This window comes from Lepus europaeus, chromosome 5 (assembly GCF_033115175.1).
Source record: "Lepus europaeus isolate LE1 chromosome 5, mLepTim1.pri, whole genome shotgun sequence".
Lineage (NCBI taxonomy): Eukaryota > Metazoa > Chordata > Mammalia > Lagomorpha > Leporidae > Lepus > Lepus europaeus.
This window is the reverse complement of record NC_084831.1, coordinates 86,011,212-86,031,204: the sequence shown is the minus strand read 5'-3', so window position 1 is coordinate 86,031,204 and position 19,993 is coordinate 86,011,212. Positions and strand designations below refer to the sequence as shown.

Below are 19,993 nucleotides of genomic sequence, written 5' to 3'. Positions count from 1 at the left end.
CTGATAGCACAGTCCTTTGGTTTTCTTACACAGATGTGTCAAACTTTCCTGCACCCTTGCTTAGAGCCATCTCAGTGTCACTTTCTGAGTAAAGCCTTCTCTCGGTACCCAATTTCAGTTGAATTCTCCCATTGTAATTACCTTGATCTTGTCTTTCTCCCATGAAGTTTATCAAAATTATTTTTCAAATAAATGTATAATTTTATAATGTAACAACTTCTGGACTTTAAAGTCTGTGATGGATTTTGATAGTTTTAGTCATTGGGTGTATTAATATACATTTATGTTTATATATGAATATACTTAGGGGTATAAATAAATATTACAAAAATGGCTGCTCTTTGCATGTTCATCATGCATGAAACGTTAGGCTAGTACACTATCTAATCTTTGCAATAACCTTGTGAAAGAAACCATTATTTCAATTTAAACATAAAAGTAGCAGACAAGGTAGCACCCAAGATTATACAACTAATTAAAGGTATAGGTAGAAATTCCAGTACAATTGTATCTGACTCCAGAGTCTATGTATACTCATCATTTCCTACCACTAAAATAACCAGTGTATGCCTGATAGTTTGCTAGGGCCGCTGTAACAAAGTGCCTCACACTGGCTTGTGAAATCACAGAAACCTGTCATAGTTCTGGAGGCTAGAAGTCTGAGATCAGGGTGTCTTATTGAAGGGGTCGTTGCTTCTGAGGGCTATGAAGGAGACTCGTGTCTCTTCCTTAGCTCCTGGTGGTTTGCTTACAATCTTGAAAGCTCTCTGGCTGCAGATGCGTTATCCTGTCCTCTTCGTGTTCACGTGGCAGTCTCCCTGTCCACATTCCCCCTGGATTAGGGCTCAGTGAACTCACTTTAACATGATTACTTCTGTAAAAAAAACAAAACACTATCCCCAAATTCGAGTAAGATCATATCCTGAGGTACTAGAGTTAGGACTCCCAACATAGCTTTTTGCAGGGGGACACAGTTTAGCCAACCACAGTATATGTAAGGCTCTTCAGAAAATTCATGGAAAATGTGTATTAGGACAAAAACCTATGCATGGATTTTCTGGTGCCAAAGTGAATTTACCTTGTAGTTCCATTTTCCTTGAACATACTCTCATAGGTGTATAAAAAATTTTAGTGTTTATATATTATATTTACTATTTTTTTCTGTTTCAGCCCATCGTACCTTTTGCAGTTTAATATGGGGCATATTGAAGTCTTTTTGCAAAGGTAAGATAATTTAGATGGCATCTTAGAATGGTATAGGCAACAGTTTTTTAGATAGGATCACAAGGGCTCAAGCAATAAAAACAAAATAGACAAATGGTTTTTTTTAAAATTTATTTGAAAGGCAGAGATACAGGGAGAAAAGGAGAGAAAGAGAGAGAGAGAGAGAGAATGAGAGGAATCTTCTATCCACTGGTTCACTCCCCAAATGGCCACAATGGCCAGAGCTGGGCCAGGCTGAAGCCAGGAGCCAGGAGCTTCTTCCAGGTCTCCATGTGGGTACAGGGGCCCAGAGACTTGAGTTTGTTACTCCTGGCTTTAGCTTGGCTCAGCCCTGGTGGCCATTTGGGCAGTGAACCAGTGAATGGAAGATCTCTCTCACTCTCTCTCTACCTTTCAAATAAATGAATCTTTAAAAAAAAAAAAAAGCAGGACTTTTTCTTTAAAAAAAAAAAAAAATTGCAAGGGGGCAAATAAACTTAATTTCTCCAGATAGAAATGTAAGAATTTTGAAAAATTCAATACTTTTCTTACACTATAACATGTTGAAATTATCTCTGGGACCAGTCAGTGCCTTGCAGTACTGTACTCCGGGGATACTAATGTCATCTCTCAGTGTTCTCTTCCCAGTGAAGGAAGATTTGTAACATGGCAGATGTCCAAAGCCTCAGCCTACAAGGCAGGAATTTCAATTTCCATGGGTTTCCTGACACAAGTAGTTTTTTTTTTTTTAAAGATTTATTTATTTATTTGAAAGTCAGAGTTACACAGAGGAGAGGCAGAGAGAGAGAGAGAGAGAGAGAGAGAGAGAGAGAGAGAGAGAGAGGAGCTTCCTCTGGGTCTCCCACACAGGTACAGGGAGAGAGAGCGAGAGAGAGAGAGAGAGGAGCTTCCTCTGGGTCTCCCACACAGGTGCAGGGACCCAAGGACTTGGGCCATCCTCTACTGCTTTCCCAGGCCATAGCAGAGAGCTGGAATGGAAGAGGAGCAGCCAGGTCTCGAACTGGCACCCACATGGGATGCTAATGCTTCAGGCGTTAACCCGCTGTGCCACAACGCCGCCCCACAGTAGTTATTAATGCTGTGAATTTGCTTTGTTGTGTAGGCTTTAGTGATTTTATATTCATTTCACGTAGTCTCTTAACTCATACAGAGAATATACATTGTGTTGAATGTAGTAAGTGCTACACTCCTGAGCTTTTCAAATTGTTTAGTCATTGAACTAAAAACACATTTAATTTCTTGTGGGATTAGAATAAGAGCCTGGAGCCTGAGATAGTTTTTGCCACAGATATTATTTAGTTAAGAATGATTAGAACTTTTTCAAAAAAAGTATCATCATAAGTGAAAAGCATTTAATTCTTTTTTGTATAAAAAGAACTGAGGGGCCGATGCTGTGGCACAGTGGGTTAAAAAAACTGAAAAGATTTTACATAATGGTCAAGTGGAATATAAAGTATTTTTCTTTAAAGATTGCTTTATTTGGAAGGCAGAGTTACAGAGAGGCTGCGGGGGGTGGTGTCTTCCATCCACTAGAGAGAGAGAGAGAGAGAGAGAGGTCTTCCATCTGCTGGTTCACTCCCCAGGTGTCCGCAGTGGCTGGAGCTGCACTAATCCAAAGTCAGGAGCCAGAAACTTCTGGGTCTCCGATGCGGGTGCGGGAGCCCAAGGACCTGGGCCATCTTCCACTGCTTTCCCAGGCCATAGCAGAGAGCTGGATTGGAAATGGAGCAGCCAGGACTCGACCCAGCACCCATGTGGGATGCCAGCGCTACAGGCAGCAGCTTTACCTACTACACCACAGTGCTGATCACAAAGTATTATTAACACTAGCTTTTGCAGATCTGTTGATTTGTCATCAGGAAATAAACTCTGAGCAGGCTAATTTTGATCTCCTTTGGATGTCAGTAGCTAAATGAAAAGATCAAAGTGGATTAAGAATTTTGGCAAATTCTTGAAGAGAAGTTCTTCTTAATGATGTATATTTTAAAAATCTTTTCATTTCAATTATTTATTTTTCCTAAAGTGAAGAATTGTTCTAAACCAATTTATTAAATCATGTTGATATATTTTAACATTCTCTTCCAGAACAGAAGAGTCTGTTTTCTCCAAAGGATTGGTAAGATGTCTTTATTCTCATTGTAATTTAAATACATAGTCGTGTCAACAATTATAGCTGCTGATTTCACCATGTGTGTATCTTCATAATTTTAATCTATAGGAATTGCTGGAGAATGGCTTGTTAAGAATAGAGGACAACAGTCTCCTTTATCAGTACTTGGAAATCAAGAGTTTTCTTACTGTACCTCAGGTAAAAACAACAACAAAAGATACTCTAATTTTAACGCAGTCTATTCTGAACTTTGTAAGGTAAAGGTGTTTTCTGATCCTACTTCCGTTTTCTTCTGTTTATGTCCTTTGAAAGCACTCATGCAGTGCTATTCAGTGGAACACTGCGTGATGATGGAAGTGTTCTATTATCTGTGCTATACAGTGTGAAAGCCACTAGCTGCTTTGAACACTTGGAATGTGTGGCTAGTGTGATGAGCAGTTGAATTTTAAATTTAAATTAAATTTTGCCATGAGTGACTACCACAATTAATAGCATAGCATCCAGTGGAAAAGGATAACCTTATTCTTACACACTTTCTGTGAGAAGCTTAGTTAAAGAAACTCCTTTATTTTCCTCATAACTCAGATTCTCAGGACTACATCTTTAGGAGTCTACACTGACCCGTTACTGAAAAGGCTAATCCACATTTTGTTCCCTCCTGTGGTTAATTTTGCCTAGCACTCTTTGTTATGATATCCAAGTAGGTCTTTAGCTATGAGTATAGATCTTTCTTAAAAATGGAATAACATGGCTGACTTTTGTTAATACAGTGGTATTTCAGAAAATTCATGGAAAAATGGAATTAAAAGATACTTTTATTTGGTGCAAAATGTTTGAAATCTATCATGGTTTTATTGTATGTATTTTATATGAATCTTATATGTATTTTATATATGTATTTTATATGATTCTTTGAAGATCCCCTTCATGTGTTAAGGTTGTTGATTTTTAATGAATGGATTGCATTTCTGTGTTTGATTTCATATTCTTACCACTCTAAACAATAAATAATTAAAAATATAATTCATTTTTTTTTTAGTTCAACTTCAAATTTTTATTAATGTTATTCAAAATACACATGGTGGAGGAAAATCTGGGATAAGCACAAGAGCCACAGATGTCTAACTGGGACCATCCAACATTCAAGGCAGTGGTTTCCCTTGGCAATATAGCAATATCAATTTTAGCTAAAATGTAAAAATTGATTTTGTGACCATAATTCTTAAAATAAAGGTTAGGACAAAAACTTAAATAGCCAAGCAATGTTGAAAATAAATAACAAAGGGAAGTTGATTTTTCTCTAAAAATGGCCTTTACTAGATCTTCCAAGGAGACTTCAGATCAATGACTCATAACAATTAATTGTAATTTCATACACACACTTCTGCAGCTGTCCCACTCATACACACACAACCAGAATGTAGGATGCTTTAGTATCAAAGAGCTGTTTCTTACTGACAAATAGTTAAATACTTCAAGATTTCCTTCCTTTTTTTTTTTCTCAAGAAGTGGCAAATATTTATTTAAAACTTTTAATGATAATATCATGTTGTAATATGCAACTTCTTCCATTTTTAGAACATGAATGAGATTCAAAACTGCTATAGCATTTCTTTTTTTTATTTATTTTTTATTTTTTTTATTTCATAAATGTGAATTTACAAAGTGCAACTTTTGTATTGTTGTGGCTTCCCCCCCAACCTCCCTCCCTTCCATGGCCCTCCCCACTCCCTCTCCCATCCCGCCCTTTATCGAGCTTCATTTTTAATTACCTTCATATACTGAAGATCAACTTCGTATATACTAAGCAAGGATTTCAACAGGCTGCACTCACACAACCACACAAGGTATAGGGTATTGTTTGACTAGTAGTGTTTTTAAGTTTCATAGTAAAACACATTTACTTTTAAAATCACACTTTGTAATACAACACTATTACTTACAAAGTCGATTATAGTTAGCCGTGTGGTAGACTTGGAATGGTGGAATGAAAGGCTCAGGGAAAAACAAATTTACTTCACTTTTAACTTTCCTACCTACAGTTCTTTAAATTTTTAGTACCCAGTATTGATAATATGCTTGTTTGTTGTATCTGAATTAAAAATTTTTTGTTTTGTTTTGTTTTCAGGGTTTAGTCAAAGTAATGACACTTTGCCCCATTGAAACACTGGTATGTAAGTAATAATTGGTTACAGTGAGAAATTTTGATAAGTAACAATATTTTAAAATATTTTTTCATTTTATGTTAACAATATTATTTGTTCCATTTTAGAGGAAAAAGGGTTTAGCTATGCTTCAGCTATATATTAACAAGTTGGATTCACAAGGCAAATATACATTATTTAGGTATGTATCAAGCAAGGGTAGTTGCTAAGTGTGTGGTTGATTGAAAGGCAAGTTAGCCTGTAATTATTCTAGTGTGTGGTATTTCAGTATGTCTTATGTGTAATTCAGCTGTAATTGGAAACCTCATTGTAGTAAGTTCTCTTACCTCAGATAGGTAGAGAAGGGGTTTATATACATATGTGTGTATGTATTATAAGAATAATATATATTTCAATTAATTGAAATATTTAAAACCTAAAGGTTTATGTATTCTTAAATTTTAAAGAAAGATTAAACTGAGATTGATAATACTCTTGCTAGAACTTTACATATGTAACGATTTCCATTGTTCACTGTTGAAATTAATGGCTCTGGAGTTATAACTGACAGGCCATTCATTTTAAGTTGATATTAGAGCTGTCCAATAGTGCTGTTTGTGGCAGAAAAGATTGTAACAATTTTCTAAGTTAAAGATTTAAATTCTCTGTATAGGGCCAAATAGTGAAGATAGGTGTTATGGGCCTCACAGTGTATTCCAGTTGCTCAGCTTTGTCTTTGTATTAGAAATTATTGTGTTCCAGTAAAACTATTGTCCAAAACGGACAGTAGGCAAGATTTGACCTGCAGACCTAAGTTTATCGGCCCCATTCTAGGTAATAAAAATGAGTTAAAAACAGATTTTGATAGTGGTGAAGTGCTACAGAATCTTCTTTGGGATGAGCTAATACTTGCACTCTTGATCCGACCTTCATTTCAGTTACCAGTCAGAGCAGGTTTGTGAAATCTCAGTAACTAGTCCTTATACCAGCTTTTCTGCTTGCTTTCTGTATCTTGACGAAGGATTCTCCTCCTTTCTTAAGCTGGTCATACTGAATTTCCTTTCTTTGCTTAATTAATCTAGCCAGCACAAGTCTGCTTTTACAAGGAACAATTTGGGTAGTTTTTAGGTTGTTAGACTGATGCTTATTCTTGCCATGTTAAATTACTGCAAATGTATCCAGAGTAATTGTAATACAGCCTAGAATAATTTTGTGTTTTGTGATTTTGCTTTTAAGGTGCTTATTGAATACCAGTAATCATTCAGGTGTGGAGGCCTTTATTATTCAAAATATCAAAAATCAAATTGACATGTCATTTAAGGTAAGAGCATAGACACAATATTACCTACCAATTTATTTAGTAGGGTAAAATATTCATATGTAGAATACATTAAATGTGAGGTTTTGCTCCTCAGTCTCTTTCTAGTATTAGTATATTTTTGCCTATTTTTACTTTTTTAAAAAAATCATTTATTTGAAAATCAGAGAGATGGAGTGGAGAATGTAGGGCAAGAGATCTCTCACCTGCTGTTCCAATTCCCAGTGCCTGACCACGAACCATAAATTCAATTAGGATGTCCTACATGGATGGCAGGGACCCAAGTACTCGAGCCATCACCAGCTGTCTCCCAGGATATGCATTAGCAGGAAGCTCCCATTGAGACTGGCGCCAGGACTTGACCTCGGGCATTTCAGTGTGAGATGCAGGCATCCCAGGCAGCATCTTAACCTCCACACCAAATGCCTGCCCCTAGTACTACTTCAGACACATACACACATGCCACACACACGCACACACACACACACAAAGACATACATAACCACAAACACCACACACTTGAATCTTGAAAACTTCTGTTAACTATAAATTTAAATTATTTTAATTTTTCGAGCTGCTGGTAACTTTTTGTTTTGATATATAATTTGGAAAAATTAATGGAAACAATTCTCATTTATTTGAGAATACTCAGTAATCCCATACAGAAAACAGAAAGAGCACTAATATGCTCAAAATGGCAGGTTTTGTTCTGTAGGTCTGAAAAGTGAATGAATATATGGAAATTTTTTTAAAGATTTATTTATTTGAAAGAGTTACAGAGAGAAGGAGAGGCAGAGAGAGAGAATGAGAGAGAGGTCTTCCATCCGTTGGTTCATTCCCCAGTTGGCTGCAACTGCCAGAGCTGCGCTGATCCAAAGCCAGGAGCCGGGAGCTTCTTCCTGGTCTCCCACATGGGTGCAGGGGCCCAAGGACTTGGGCCATCCTCCACTGCTTTCCCAGGCCATAGCAGAGAGCTGAATTGGAAGTGGAGCAGCCGGGACTCGAATTGGCTCCCATATGGGATGCAATAGGACACGGCTTTACCTGCTGCATCACAGCACTGGCCCTAAAGTTTAAAATATTTTTAAAAAACATAATAATGGTTTATTTCTGTAGTGACAAGCTGTTATTTAAAACTTTTACAAATTTTTTTTTGCTTTTTAGAAAATGCAAAACGATAAATGGTTTACAGGACCACAGCTGATTTCTCTTCTGGATTTGGTGCTCTCCCTCCCAGAGGGTGCTGAAACGGATTTACTGCAAAACTCAGACAGGTGAGGTGACCATTACTGAAGTTCACACGGTAAACACCTAAACTAATAAAAATGTGTTTTCCTGTGATTTTATAATCTAGGGGGTTACTTCATAAAATTACATAGCGAGCTTCCTATGTAAGTGATTTGATAAATGTGCAGCAACCTGTTTTTCCCAGATTAATGACCAGCATTGTAATTTTATATCTTTGTTGCAATCACCATTCCACAGATGTTGGCAACTGCAGCATTTGTAACTAAAACTAAGAATCACCTGCATATAACTGATAAAAAAGCTTATGTGTTTAGGTTTTGTTGTTTTTATTTTCCAGGTCATTTTTTAAAATATAGAACATATAATTTAGTAAACCCCACAGTAGACATTGACAAATGATTTTAAACATTTATAAAAGAAATCTTAAAATTCAAACAAGAGATGATGCTGTCAAATATTAAAGATAACAAGATTCTGTTGAAGAAAAAAATAGTAATTTTCATAATTGAACTCTGTGAACTTAAATGTAAACAAGAGTGTTACTACAACTCCAAAAGATACATGAATAATTTTTAATGACAAACATAATTATCAAAATGTATACAAGATTTTAATATACATTGAAATTGCTGTTAATTATATGAAGCTATAAGTAACAAATATATGTTTAATTAACAGGATTATGGCATCATTAAATATGTTGAGATATTTGATTATCAAAGATAATGAAAATGACAATCAAGTAAGTGAATTATTTGATGAAGAAACTGTGAGTATATTTAAAATTTGTAAGGAATGTTTCAGATGTTCCAAGTTACAAAGGCTGGAAAAAGTGCCAACAATTATTCTAAAACCTGAAGTTAATTCCCAGGAGCATTTACTATCCCAAATAGAGCTTCCCTGCCCTTTTCCTTTCCTGCTGTACCTGTGCTCTTTCTTTTTTTAAAGGTAATTATTTGTTTATTTGAAAGTCAGAGTTAGAGAGAGAGAGAGGGAGAGAGATCTTTCATTCACTCCTTAGATAACCACAATGGCCAGGGCTGGGCCAGTTCGAAGCCAGGAGCTAGGAACTACATCCAGGTCTCCTACACGGGTGCAGGGGCCCAAGGACTTGGGCTATCTTCCACTGCTTTCTCAGTCCGTAGCAGAGAGCTGTTAATCGGAAATGGAGCAGCCAGGACACAAACTGGTAAAGGCAGCTTTACCTTCTACACCATGATGCCAGCCCCTGCTCTCTCTCTTTTTTTTTAAAGCAGTGTTTTTTAATTTTCTCTTTTTAATTTATTCATCTGAAAGGCAGGTTGACAAAGAGAGACACAGAGATACTTTCCATCCTTTGGTTCACTTTCCAAATGGCTACAACAACCAGGGTTGGACCAAGCCAAAGCCAGGAGCCAGGAACTCCATCCTGGTCTCCCCCATAGGCGGCAGGGGCCCAGACAATTGAGCCGTCTTCTGCTGCCTTCCCAGGCCCATTAGCAGGGAGCTGGATCAGAAGCAGCTCTGCTTATGCTCTTTTGCTGAAAGTAGTGCTTAGCCTTATCGGGTTGTTCAGTTGCAGGTCCTAAGTTAATTATCCTTGTGGAACACAACATATATTTGGGTGTCCTGTTTAGTTCTTTCTGCCTATAGTTCATGATTTAAATCTGAGCTATATAGAAGAAAATCATCTGATATTTTAATTTTGCTTCATCAAATATGACAAATTGAAGTGTTTTCAGCACTAAAACCAAATTTGTTAACAGCACCTTTTGGATAATGTGTAGGAAGTTGAATTTTTTTTTAATAGCTCATCATTAAAAGTGTTCAATAAATAGAAAAGTATTTGAGGGAGATGTGTAATGCTGTAAAATTATATTAACTTTTTATCTTCTCTCTTTCTACTTACCCTGTTCTAATAACTTCTTTCCCTAAATGTCACCTTCATTAACTGTAACTACTTGAATCATGAGTTGCTGATGTTTTCTTAAGAAAGTAATAAAGATGCCAAAAAGATTTTCTACATCAAGTAAATTCATTACTTGGGGTAAAAAGTTTCTGGAAAAGGTAGAAAATTCCTTTCCTCTTGACAGATGTATATCCATCTTTAGCCAAAACTGGTTAGTTCTGTCAGTACCAGGTGCAGTCTTGTTTAGCATTTGATTGTGATTCACAGTGCTATAAGAAGCTGTGTTTCCCTTTTCATAGATAATGTAGGCACAGCACAGCAAAGACATTAATTTGCACAAGGGCACATATTTTAGTAAGTTTGAGACAGCTATAACTGTAGACAGTGTGGCCAGAACTTTTGAAATCCAGCTAAATCTTGAATCCTTAAGGAACTTCTAATAAAAATAGAAAAAATACAACTTAAAATTCAGCAAGAGGCTGGCGCCGCAGCTCAATAGGCTAATCCTCTGCCTGCGGCGCCGGCACACCGGGTTCTAGTCCTGGTCGGGGCGCCGGATTCTGTCCGGTTGCTCCTCTTCCAGTCCAGCTCTCTGCTGTGGTCCGGGAGTGCAGTGGAGGATGGCCCAAGTGCTTGGAGAAGCACCTGGCTCCCTGCTTCGGATCAGCGCGGTGCACAGTGCGGTGCAACGGCCATTGGGGGTGAACCAACAGAAAAAGGAAGACCTTTCTCTCTGTCTCTCTCTCACTGTCCACTCTGCCTGAAAAGAAAAAAAAAAAATTCAGCAGGAGTAGAGACTGAGGCTTTAGGAAGGTGTCCAGAGGGTTAACTGTAAGTCTTGTGTCTGGTTTTGTTTGTTTTTTTACTATTTTAGCAATCAGAAAACGTTCCATAAGAAATAATCTGGGCCTGGTAGTGTGGTACAGTGAGTTAAGCTGCGACTGTCAATGCCAGCATCCCACAGAGGAGGGCCAGTTTGAGTCCCAGCTGCATAGCTTCTGATACAGTTTCCTACTAATGTACCTGAAAAGGCAGCAGATGATGGCCCAACTACTTGGACCCCTGTCACACACATGAAGGGCTTGGATGGAGTTCTTGGCTCCTGACTTTGGCCTGGCCTAACCCTGGCTGTTGCAGCCATTTGGGGAGTGAACCCATGTATGGAAGATTGGCTTGCTCTTTGTCTCTCTTTCTCCCTCTGGTGGCCTTTCAAATAAATAAATAAATCTTTAAAAAACAAATTAAAAGAAATACTCTAATTTGCTTGACAGGAAGAAAAGGAATCTTGTAAATTAGGAGTGATAGATTCTTAGGTCTGGAGCACTGTGTAGTGCAGAGGCAGCAGATGGGTCTCTCCCTAGAGAGGGAAGACATGGCAGCAGCTTGACATTTTGCACTGTCTGCTGTGACCCACAGATAATGACTCTCTTCTGTTTGGTATCAACATTTTACAGTAAAGTAAGAGCTACAACCACCTTCCAAAGATTGCGTTCTTATTTAATGGTTTTCCAAAAAATTTTCTTAGAGATCAGATACTCCAAATAGTTGTCATGTAAATTACTATAAGAATTACTGTTCCAGGTAAACTAGCAAAAATACTCATCCAAGATGGCAACCTGACATCTTTGAGGCAGCTTTTGCCTGTTATCATGGAAGCATTTCTCCCAAGTTCATTTACATAGCTGTATACATAAATGAGAGACAAATGTGTCCACTGTGGTTAATTAATAAGTAACAGCTTCTGAGATTTTAGAAATTTTGGTTAAAGGAGAAACAAAAGGATACTCTAGTAATACTAATTTTTAGGTATTTTATTCAAAAGGACTCATACCTGTAACTTTTTGACAAGTTGAGTGTGCTGAGATGTAAACTGAAAAGCATTTGGAAAGGTATACAGGAAAATTTAAAAACAAACAGAATCATTCAAATACAAAGAATAAAGTGATTCATAATTGAATACTAATGCATTTCTTTACCTGGTATTTTCAGTTACTGTCAACTGATATACTCCTTGCCTAAGCTATTCTCTCCTCTCTCTGCTGTCTTATGCCTCTTGATCTCTGACTAAGTTACAGACACCAACTTCCACACTCAGTTTCACATAACTTTTCTTGAATCTTATAGTATAAATCATCCCCCATCTCTACTGTTAAAACCAGCCTATAAATATGTACGATTATTACATGTCAATAGAAAAGTATAAAACCCTTACAGATTGTTAAAAAATAACTTTTTAAAAAACTTTTTAAAAAATTTGAGAGGCAGAGTTAGAGTTAGAGACAGAGAGATAATCTTCCATCCTTTGGAATCTTCCATCCATTTCACTTCCCAAATGGCTGCAATGGCTGGGGCAGGAGCAGGCCAAAGCCAGGGGCCTGGAACTTCATCCAAGTCTACCATGCGCATGCAGGGACGCAAGCACTTGGGCCATCTTATGCTGATTTTCCCAAAGCAAATTAACAGGGAGCTGGATTGGGAGTGAAGCAGCTGGGACCTGAACAGGCCCTCACATGGGATGCTAGCATTGCAGGCACCAGCCTAACTTGTTGTGCCACAAATGCTAGTCCCAAAAAACCAACTTAGATTTTATACTTAATGTTCTTTATTTGGTGGGTACTTTTGTAATTGTTTTGATTTACCATTACTTATTCTAAAGCACAGGCGATAATCATAATATCCTTTACCTTTTGTCTTGTCTACTTATATCCTTTTTCAGTTTGTAATAGTAATATGTAAATGAAAGCAGGGTCAAAGGAAACAGAAGCAGAGTGAAAGGATATGTGTGTTTTCAGTTTTGGATTCTTACCTAGTTTTTCCCTATAACTTCACTTTTCCTAGTGGTAGAGGAGGAAAGGATGTGCGTGATAGTCATTCATGTGACCAGTTATTCACAGCTGTGTGTAGATTTTCTTTGGATGGTATAATAGTGAAATATATACTGCTTGGATCAAGAAAGTTCATTTCAACATAGGTTTTCAAGAGATCCTAAGGTGTTTTTTGTTTTTTTTTTAAACCTATTTTCTTGGGTAAGATTATCTGGAAACAGTAACAATGGATTTTTTTTTCTTTTTTAAATGAAGATTTCATGACTCCCCTCTTTTAGTATTTAGCAGCAGATGTTCTTGGTATAGAAATCTCTGAAGAGCTTCCTGTTAGAAGAGTTTCCATCAATAGGGAAGGGAACAATCTTACAGAGCTAAGTCTATGGCAAGGTATCAATTGAAAGATCAAGGTGTGAAAGTATAAGGTAGAATCATTGTTGGCTTAGAGGGGAGGAGAAATGTTTCAGACTGTGGATCATCATCACATAATTTCTTCGTGGAAAAAACTTGCATGTTAAAGACTTTCAAACCAGGAGGCTGTGCCAGTGACGCAGTAATGCGCATGGTGCACTGCAGACATTTTTGTTTCAGCCAGTGCTTTTTGTTTGGATGGGTATGTGCATAACGACTAGATGTATTAGTTTACCTGGAAAAACAAGGACCATGTATCATTCATTTTTGTTTCTCCTGCTGTTAATGCCTGTTTTGTAATAGTAGGCAAATGATAAATGTTAAACCAATTAACTAATTTTTTTCCTTAATTCTGAGCAGACTGGAGTTTGGACAGAACTTGGAAAGATTGAGAATAATTTCTTAAAACCACTCCATACAGGACTTAACATGTCAAAAGCACATTATGAAGCAGAAATTAAAAACAGTCAAGAAAATAGCCAAGGTTGGTAGTGTGCAATTTTCAGTGAGATCTAAAAATTACTTAAAATTTGGAAGTACTGTATTATATTCAAAATAAAAAACTTGTTTTATTTCGTATTTGTTTACTTTCTACCAAACAAGGGACACAGCTTAGTCATTTTTCCTTAAAATGATTCATAGCAGATCTGTGAGTCAATTAGCACTGAGATGGGTTAGTGAAGATTTATGCGGAATTGAGTATAATTAAGAACCTAATTGTATTGCAGGTATTTTAGTGTGGGTTTCATTGTACTTCCTTCAGTTTTACTGAGTCACCCATCTTAGCCCTGAATAAATGTGTACAAATTATGGAAAAGAAGTTTTTAAGTCAGCACTTCTATAGTAATCATAGCATCGCTTTGATTTGTATAGTGGTTTTTGGTAACAGGCAGTACAGGTTGAGTATGTCTTATTCAAAATGCTTAGGACCAGAGTGTCTCAGATTTCAGAAATTTTTATCATTATTATTATGAAATATCTGCATAGACTTTACACCAGTTAAATACTCCTAATCTCAAAAATCCCAAATCCAGGTGCTCCAAGATCTGAAACCTTTCAAGTACGAATATAATTCAAAAACTTTTGGATTTAAAGCATTTCAGATTTCAGCTGGGGATGTTTAACCTGTACTAGAACTTGTCCTTTTTAGTGTTCCTGCTTTAATTTTGATTATATACTTGGAAAAAAAGTTTTATACACCTTATACATACCAAAATAATATTATTTACATGAAGAAATATTCATTCGTACTTCCTAATTTTGGTAATTTGCTTACAGCTTGATTTAAATATACCCTGGGCTGTTGAACATTAAAGACTCAAAAATTTACACAGCTGACACAATTTATGATGCTGCCACTGACGATTAGAGAGGCAGAGCTCCCATAGTAGTTTACTACACAGAAGCCTCAACAGTGGGGTCCAGGCCGGGGCCAGAACTGGAAACCCAATCCATGTGTCCCACCTGGGTAGCCAGGACCCAATTACTTGAACTAAGACCTGCTGCCTCCCAGAGTCTGCATTATTAGGAAGTTGGAATTGGGAGCAGAGCCACTAACTGACCCCGTGCACTCCTATGTGGGATGGGGCTATCTCACCTGGTATCTTAACTGACAGGCTAAATGCCAGCCCAGACGTAATTCTGAGTTAGTGAATGATGAAAGTAGCTTATACATTTATTATTGAAATCTGAGAGTTGTTTTAATGGTTATGTGTGACACATGACTTTTCTTCTCTTTTCTTACAGCAACACAGAAGTCTAAGGATCTCTGTTCTATAACTGTAGGTGGAGAAAAGATGCCAAATATGCCTCCTGAAATGCAGCTTCAGGTGACGAGAAATTCTCCTTAGCTACATCCTGCTGACGTCTTTCCTCTGATCTGCTTTGCCTTGTGTTAAAGGCAAAATTAGTAACGCTAATTTTTCTTGGCATTGCAGGTCTTACATTCAGCCCTTTTCACATTTGATTTGATTGAAAGTGTACTGGCTCGAGTAGAAGAACTCATTGAAATAAAAACAAAGTCTACCTCTGAAGAAAACACTGGGATAAAGTAAAAGTTCCACTTTCTAAATAAAAACTAAGAAAATACTCTGTTTTCTATTATTTATTTAATACCTTTATAAAAATTTGTTTCTGTAAAAATTGAACTGCTAGAAATATAAATGTAGCCTTTTTCATTTATCAGTTTCTATAATGACAGTGTGGATTGGTAGTTTTCTTTGGTTTTAAAAAGTTATCTAATGGTATAAACAATGCCCATATGTATATTCTAAACAATAATTTTGAAAATCCAATACAAGCTCGTAATTTTGTATTAAAATTTCATTAAATTTTGTTGTCTTTATTAATATAATTGTAGTGAGTTTATAAAACTACCAGTACATATTTTGTTCTACTTAGATGCTGTGTAACATTTTGAAAACCCTAGTGTCAGCTGGATTTCACACACACTACTGTTAACCGTGCAGAAAGTTGTGAGTTCAGGCCTGTTGATTGCTTCTCTTAGAGTCTCCTGTTCCCTGCCTCAGGAGCAGTCTTAGGGAGCAAAGTCCCATTACTGCCTCACCAGCAGAAGTTGCAATGTGAGAGCATCTGCAAAGATTCATTTCAGAGAAACTCAATGCCCTGTGGAATGCCTAAAAGTATAATATGATGTTTCCTTTAAGGAGCTAATTACAAAGTTCTGTAGTTTTATTTCTTACTAAATACTTATCCATCCAATTTGTATCTTTAAGAAACTGGATCTGGGTTTTAATGTATGTACTATCTAAATATTATTAATGGAATCATCCAGCAAAATTGCTAAAATGAAATCACTTTTAATTGTATACATGTTATTTTAAATTAAGCATTTTTAAAGTAAATACGTATTTGAACATTATAGTTTTTAGCAGGTCTAACTATTTTAACAATCTTCCAAAAGAACACTTACAACTGATACTCTAATTTGGAACAATTGGATCATCATTTAGTTTTATCTTCTGAAGTGTTTTCCAAACAGGGCTTTGCTCAATGATGTAAGCTTTAGCTGTTATCATTCTGTAGCAGATGTTACTGATGCATGGTTTGGAAGCAGTCTGGAAGAAGATAAAAGTGTGCAGCACTATTTACATAAGGTATTTTACCAGATCATATAAAAAAACACCTAACTTTGATTCATTCTGCAGACATCTCTTGATCAGCTATGTGCTAAATATTACATGCCAGACTACTTGAAAAAGTTCATGGAAAATGTATATTATGAGAAAACTATTGGCTGGAGCCACGGCTTACTAGGTGAATTCTCCGCCTGCAGCACCGGCACCCCAGATTCTAGTCCCGGTTGGGGCGCCAGATTCTGTCCCGGTTACTCCTCTTCCAGTCCAGAAGAGGACTGCTGTGGCCCGGGAAAGCAGTGGAGAATGGCCCAAGTCCTTGGGCCCTGCACCTGCATGGGAGACCAGGAGGAAGCACCTAGCTCCTGGCTTCGGATTGGCGCAGTGTGCCAGGTGTAGCGGCCATTTGGGGGGTGAACCAACGGAAGGAAGACCTTTCTCTCTCTCTCTCTCTCTCTCTCTCTCTAACTCTGCCTGTCCAAAACATAAATAAATAAATAAATAAATAAATAAATAAATACATAAACTATGCACAGACGTCAATTTTTTCTTGCACCAAAATAAGTATCTTTTTTTCTTTTTTTAAAGATTTATTTATTTATTTGAAAGTCAGAGTTACACAGAGAGGGGAGAGGCAGAGAGAAAGTCTTCCATCCACTGGTTCACTCCTCAGTTGGCTGCAATGGCTGGAGCTGAGCTAATCCAAAGCCAGGAGCCAGGAGTTTCTTCTGGGTCTGCCATGTGGGTGCAGGGGCCCAAGGACCCAGACCATCTTCCACTGCCATAGCAGAGAGCTGGATCAGAAGAGGAGCAGCCGGGACTTGAACCAGTGCCCATATGGGATGCGGGCACTGCAGGCAGTGGCTTTACCCGCTATGCCACAGTGCCGGCCCCAAAATAAGTATATTTTTAAAAATTTATTTGAGGGGCAGGCACTGTGGTGTAGCAGGTAAAGCCACTATGTGGCACTGGCATCCCATATGGACACCCATTTTCTACTTAAATCCAGCTCCCTGCTAATGTGCCTGGGAAAGCAGTGGAAGATGCTTGGGCCCTTGCACCCACTTGGAAGACCTGAAAGAAGCTCCTGGCTCCTGACTGGCCAAGCTCCAGCCATTGTGGCCATTTGGGGAGTGAACCAGTGGATGGAAGAGCTCTATCTCTCCCGTTCTCCCTCTCTACCTCTGCCTTTCAAAAATAAATCTTTTTGTAAAAAATTATTTGAAAGGCAGAGTTACAGAGAGATAGAAGGAGAGACACAAATCTTCATCTGCTGACTCATTCCCCAAAAGGTGGCAAGGGCTGGGGCTGGCCAGGCCAGGCAAAAGCCAGGAGCTTCATCTGGGTTCCCACATAGGTGACGGGCACAATCATTCAGGCCATCCACCACTGCTTTCCCAGTGGAGCAGGGAGCAGGATCAGAAGTGGAGCAGCCAGGACTTAAACCAGTGTCTGTATAGGATGCCAGCATTGGAGGCAGCAGTTTAACCCACAATGCCAGCCAAAATAAATACTTCAATTCAATTTTTCCATGAACCTTTTGAAATACTTTCATATGTATAATAGGAAAATGCCTGATCTCTAACTTGAAGGGATTACAAACATGCAAGCCCTGAAGTGACTTGGTATAAGAATGTATAATGGGCCAGCTCAACAGGCTAATCCTCTGCCTTGCAGCGCCGGCACACCGGGTTCTAGTCCCGGTCGGGGCGCCGGATTCTGTCCGGTTGCCCCTCTTCCAGGCCAGCTCTCTGCTACGGCCCGGGAGTGCAGTGGAGGATGGCCCAAGTGCTTGGGCCCTGCACCCCATGGGAGACCAGGAGAAGCACCTGGCTCCTGCCTTTGGATCAGCGCAGCGGCCACTGGAGGGTTAACCAACGGCAAAGGAAGACCTTTCTGTCTCTCTCTCTCTCACTGTCCACTCTGCCTGTCAAAAAAAAAAAAAAAAAAAAAAAAGAATGTATAATGGGTGTATGTTCTAAGTATAAAGGTAAGAAACGCCTAACTCTGACTACAGAGGTGGTGGTGGCTGGGCAAACTACACAGAGGACAAGCTTGAGGAGATAAACATTTCATAAATTTTATCTGCACCCAACAGTTTGTGACTACAATCTGACCAGTATTTATACTGTAGGCTTTTAAGGAAGGTGTAAGTAACCTATGTGGTCAGCACAATATAAATATGGCCAAATATTCTTTTGACCCAAATCCAAGTCATAAATGCATGGTGGCATGAGAAGTAAACTGAAAAGTAAGGTGTGAGAAATGCTGAAATAACTTCTCTAGGGGACAAGAAATAGGCTATTTTTCCATCATTTGAAGTAAAAATGCCCTACAACACATATGTGGATGAATGTGTCATTTTCTCCAGTGACTCACCTTAGCTATGGTGCTCATTAGATTAATTGCATTTACTGTGTTGTGTACTGGAAGTATCCGTAAGTTACTACCCAAGAATCTGAAAAGCAATTCATAAGTTTTATAAACCATATAATTTACTGACCTCTATTCTCTTAAATAGGTGGGAAGAGACAAAACCATATTGCTTATTACTTATTCATTCATGCCCTGCCTTATTCCACAGAGGGTTTTAGGTAGCTTTATAGCCAGAACTTAACTCACTAAAAAGTGTTCACTTTGGGTTTGGTGTTGTAGAAACCCATAAATCACCATGAACTCTGGAAACTTGTCTCCTGATTCACAGAATAGCTGTTTGGCCTGTTTCATTAAATATGACAGGTTAATATTAAGTTTATCTACCAGCAAAACAAAAACACCTTCCCAGAAGAATTAAGAACCAAAGTAAATGGGACGGTGCTGTGGCATAGTAGGCTAAGCCTCCACCTGCAGCACCAGCATCCTATATGGGCACCGGTTTGAGTCCTGGCTGCTGCTCTTCGAATCCAGCTCTCTGCTATGGCCTGAGAAAGCAGCAGAGGATGACCCAAGTGCTTGGGCCCCTGCACCCACGTGAGAGACATAGAGGAAGCTCCTGGCTTCCGATCCGCCCAGCTCTGGCTGTGGTACCCATTTAGGGAATGAACCAGCAGATGGAAGACCCTCTCTGTTTCTCCCTCTGTCTGTAACTCTACCTCTCAAATAAATAAATAAAATCTTTAGGAGGAAAAAAAAAAAACAACAAAGTAAATTACAATTGAGTCGTAGTGCCCTTCTTCCATACCTCTGCTGAATCCTGAATATCAGTTTCCATTCTTCAGACCCATGGAGTGCTGCAGACAGAACTAAACAACTATTTTGGTGAATATTAATAAACTTCTCAATTTTCGCTAGATACAATTCTTCAGGTGACATAATGCATTCTTTAGCGTCCATCAGTAAAAATGCAACTCCTAGGAAATGAGAATGTAATATAAAATGTCACTGTGTCATACACATCAAATGGTGTAAAAAAAGCAAAATCCACAAAACACAGCATCTAGATCATAAGCACATAAGAAGTAGAAACAACTATAACAATTCTTAAGAAGAGTTTAAAGGAAAAGCTGATTTGGTCAATTAATTATGTTGTTTCAGACTAAGGTACTGCACATGAAGGTAATGTCTAATTTTAGTTGAGATGAATTATATTTTAAATGTTAAGTTTTCAGGTTATAGTTGTTTTCAGCATTTACTGGTTTATTATAAAGAATATTAACAAAGGATACAGAGGGGTAGGCAAATGGGAGAGCTGCACAGGAAGCAGAGAGATTATAGAAAGGGGCATGGAGCTTCA

At 38.1% G+C, this 19,993-nt stretch overlaps 1 protein-coding gene across 2 annotated transcripts in view; it reads left to right on the top strand.

The window, feature by feature from the left end:
* Window positions 1-15,348, top strand: part of GLMN (glomulin, FKBP associated protein) — a 41,625-nt gene extending 26,277 nt beyond the window's left edge. For both annotated transcript variants that reach the window (XM_062191732.1, XM_062191733.1), the window contains exons 9-19: window positions 1,171-1,224; window positions 3,310-3,340; window positions 3,443-3,532; window positions 5,463-5,504; window positions 5,607-5,680; window positions 6,715-6,799; window positions 7,961-8,070; window positions 8,723-8,786; window positions 13,526-13,649; window positions 14,912-14,994; window positions 15,103-15,348. In XM_062191732.1, the coding sequence (XP_062047716.1) occupies window positions 1,171-1,224; window positions 3,310-3,340; window positions 3,443-3,532; window positions 5,463-5,504; window positions 5,607-5,680; window positions 6,715-6,799; window positions 7,961-8,070; window positions 8,723-8,786; window positions 13,526-13,649; window positions 14,912-14,994; window positions 15,103-15,219 (874 nt within the window). In that variant the 3' untranslated portion in view covers window positions 15,220-15,348. The remainder of the gene's footprint in view (window positions 1-1,170; window positions 1,225-3,309; window positions 3,341-3,442; window positions 3,533-5,462; window positions 5,505-5,606; window positions 5,681-6,714; window positions 6,800-7,960; window positions 8,071-8,722; window positions 8,787-13,525; window positions 13,650-14,911; window positions 14,995-15,102) is intronic.
* The last annotated feature ends 4,645 nt before the right edge of the window (window positions 15,349-19,993 follow it).